The sequence below is a fragment of the Haliotis rubra genome, unplaced genomic scaffold (genome assembly GCF_003918875.1).
Source record: "Haliotis rubra isolate DU_JTF1 unplaced genomic scaffold, ASM391887v1 Scf114, whole genome shotgun sequence".
NCBI lineage: Eukaryota > Metazoa > Mollusca > Gastropoda > Lepetellida > Haliotidae > Haliotis > Haliotis rubra.
Genome location: NW_025765048.1, coordinates 1,924,808 through 1,927,580, shown reverse-complemented (window position 1 = coordinate 1,927,580; position 2,773 = coordinate 1,924,808). Strand labels below are relative to the sequence as shown.

Below are 2,773 nucleotides of genomic sequence, written 5' to 3'. Positions count from 1 at the left end.
ACCTAGACTGTCCTGCAGCGGACCTAGACTGTCCAGCAGCGGACCTACACTGTCCTGCAGCGGACCTGGACCGTCCTGCAGGGGACCTTGACTGCACTGCAGAGAAACTTGACTGTCCAGCAGCGGACCTAGACGGACCTAGACTGTCCAGCAGCGGACCTAGACTGTCCTGCAGCAGCGGTCCTGCTAGACCTACACTGTCCAGCAGCGGACCTGCAGCGGACTGTCCAGCAGCGGACCTAGACTGTCCAGCAGTCCTGGACCTAGACTGTCCTGCCTGCAGCCCAGACTGGACCAGACCTAGACTGTCCTGCAGTGGACCTAGACTGGTCCTGCAGGGAGACCCAGCAGACCTGTCCTGCAGCGGACCTAGACTGTCCTGCAGCGGACCTAGACTGGCCTGTAGGGAACCTAGACCGTCCTGCAGCGGACCTAGACTGTCCAGCAGCGGACCTAGACTGTCCTGCATAGGGAACCTAGACTGTCCTGCAGGGACCTAGACTGTCCTGCAGGGGACCTAGACTGTCCTGCAGGGGACCTTGACTGCCCTGCAGAGAAACTTGACTGTCCTGTAGGGAACCTAGACTGTCCTGTAGGGGACCTAGACTGGCATGCACCGGACCTAGATTGTCCTGCAGGGGACCTTGACTGTCCTGCAGAGAACATTGACTGTCCTGCAAAGGACCTAGATTGTCCTGCAGGGAACCATGACTGTCCTGCAGGGGACCTAGATTGTCCTGCAGGGGACCTAGACTGTCCTGCAAGGGGCCTAGACTGTCCTGCAGCGGACCTAGACTGGCCTGTAGGGAACCTAGACTGTCCTGCAGGGACCTAGACTGTCCTGCAGGGGACCTAGACTGTCCTGCAAGGGACCTAGACTGTCCTGCAGCGGACCTAGACTGTCCTGTAGGGACCCTAGACTGTCCTGCAGGGGACCTAGACTGTCCTGAAAGCAACCTAGACTGTCCTGCAGGGGACCTAGACTGCACGGACCTAGATTGTCCTGCAGGGGACCTTGACTGTCCTGCAGAGAACATTGACTGTCCTGCAACTGTCCTGCAAAGGACCTAGATTGTCCTGAAAGCAACCCATGACTGTCCTGCAGGGGAACCTAAACTGTCCTGTAGGGGACCTAGCTGTCCTACAGGGACCTAGACTGTCCTGAAAGGACCTAGACTGTCCTGCAGGGGACCTAGACTGTCCTGTAGGGGACCTAGACAGTCCTGCAGGGAACCTAGACTGGCCTGAAAGCAACCTAGACTGGCCTGTAGGGAACCTAGACTGGTCCTGCAGGGGACCTAGACTGTCCTGTAGGGAACCTAGACTGTCCTGTAGGGGACCTAGACTGTCCTGTAGGGGACCTAGACTGTCCTGTAGGGACCTAGACTGTCCTGCAGGGGACCTAGACTGTCCTGCAGGGGACCTAGACTGTCCTGCAGGGGACCTAGACTGTCCTGTAGGGGACCTAGACTGTCCTGCAGGGGACCTAGACTGTCCTGTAGGGAACCTAGACCGTCCTGCAGGGGACCTAGACTGTCCTGTAGGGGACCTAGACTGTCCTGCAGGGGACCTAGACTGTCCTGCAGGGGACCTAGACTGTCCTGCAAGGAACCTAGACTGTTCTGCAGGGGACCTAGACTGTCCTGTAGGGGACCTAGACTGTCCTGCAGGGGACCTAGACCGTTATGTATCGGACGAACCCGGTTGTATGTTCAGGTCAGTCTCTCTATTCATTCCACATACCTGGACTGAGAGAGGGCATTGGTTAAATGTATTAAAGAAGTGATTTTAGGTTCATGCCACTGGGGGCGGTGGGATAGCCTAGTGGTTAAGGTGTTTGCTCGACACGCCAAAGACCTGGGTTTGATTCCCCTCGTGGGCACAATGTGTGAAGCCCACTTCTGGTGCCCCTCACCATGGTATTGCTGCAATATTGCTAAAAGCAGTGTAAAACTAAAAACTCACTCACTTATGCCACTGGCAGAGTGAGGTGGTGGAAGGGTGCACTGGGTTATAACACAATATATACAACAGTAACCATGAACCAAACCAGTGGCCCAGGCGTGAAGCATCCAGCCACTGTAGAATTATTTCATATGCAAGCCCCATATGATAAACATCCACAGATATTCTAACCTGCACAGAGAAGAATAAGAAGAGAGAAAGAACAGTCAGAACACACACTGCTTTACTTGGGCTCTGCTTCATGGCCTGGGGGCATTCAGTTAACACTGTTGGGTCGAATTTCAATTTTCTCAGGTCAAAGTTGAATTCTAACTGAAAAGGCAAGGTGCAAAACAGCAGCTGTCTGAACCACCCTGGCCGCCCTCTCATCTCAACTAGGGGCCCTTGTCAGCTGATCTGGAGCCCACTGACTGCTTTGTGTGGGCCGGTTTCATGGGCATCTGTGTCTTACTGGGGTTTAATTCTTCATCTAAACGGCAATAACCTAGCCCCATACGCTCCATCCAGCACCAAACACCTTTAATCTCAATTAATTCCCCCACATTGCTTTGTAGTACAAGCTGTGATACGACCAACAATTGACTGTTTAGAGAGGTTAATAATCCACACCAGACATAAAGGGGCAATAAGGGACTTAATCTCCTCTTCCTGGACATTGGAGCTGATTGGCTGGAATGCACTGACCGTGCCACCCAGACCGGACACTGTTGGACACTGTTGTTCTTTCCCCGCTGCCCAAGTTGTGACGGTCACAGTGGGACAGCCATTTGTCCCTTTGTACCCTAAAGACAAGTAGATCAGTAAGGTC

The 2,773-nt window shown here is 54.0% G+C and overlaps 1 protein-coding gene across 1 annotated transcript; it reads right to left on the bottom strand.

The window, feature by feature from the left end:
• Nucleotides 1-476: 476 nt before the first annotated feature.
• LOC124253202 lies at nt 477-1,037 on the bottom strand. The gene has a single exon (XM_046686934.1). It carries the CDS (start codon nt 1,035-1,037, stop codon nt 477-479), a length of 561 nt encoding a protein of 186 aa, XP_046542890.1.
• Between the last annotated feature and the right edge of the window lie 1,736 nt (nt 1,038-2,773).

Excerpts from the sequence above, each read along its gene's own strand:
- LOC124253202 (XM_046686934.1), bottom strand. The coding sequence starts at position 1,037 with ATGTTCTCTGCAGGACAGTCAAGGTCCCCTGCAGGACAATCTAGGTCC.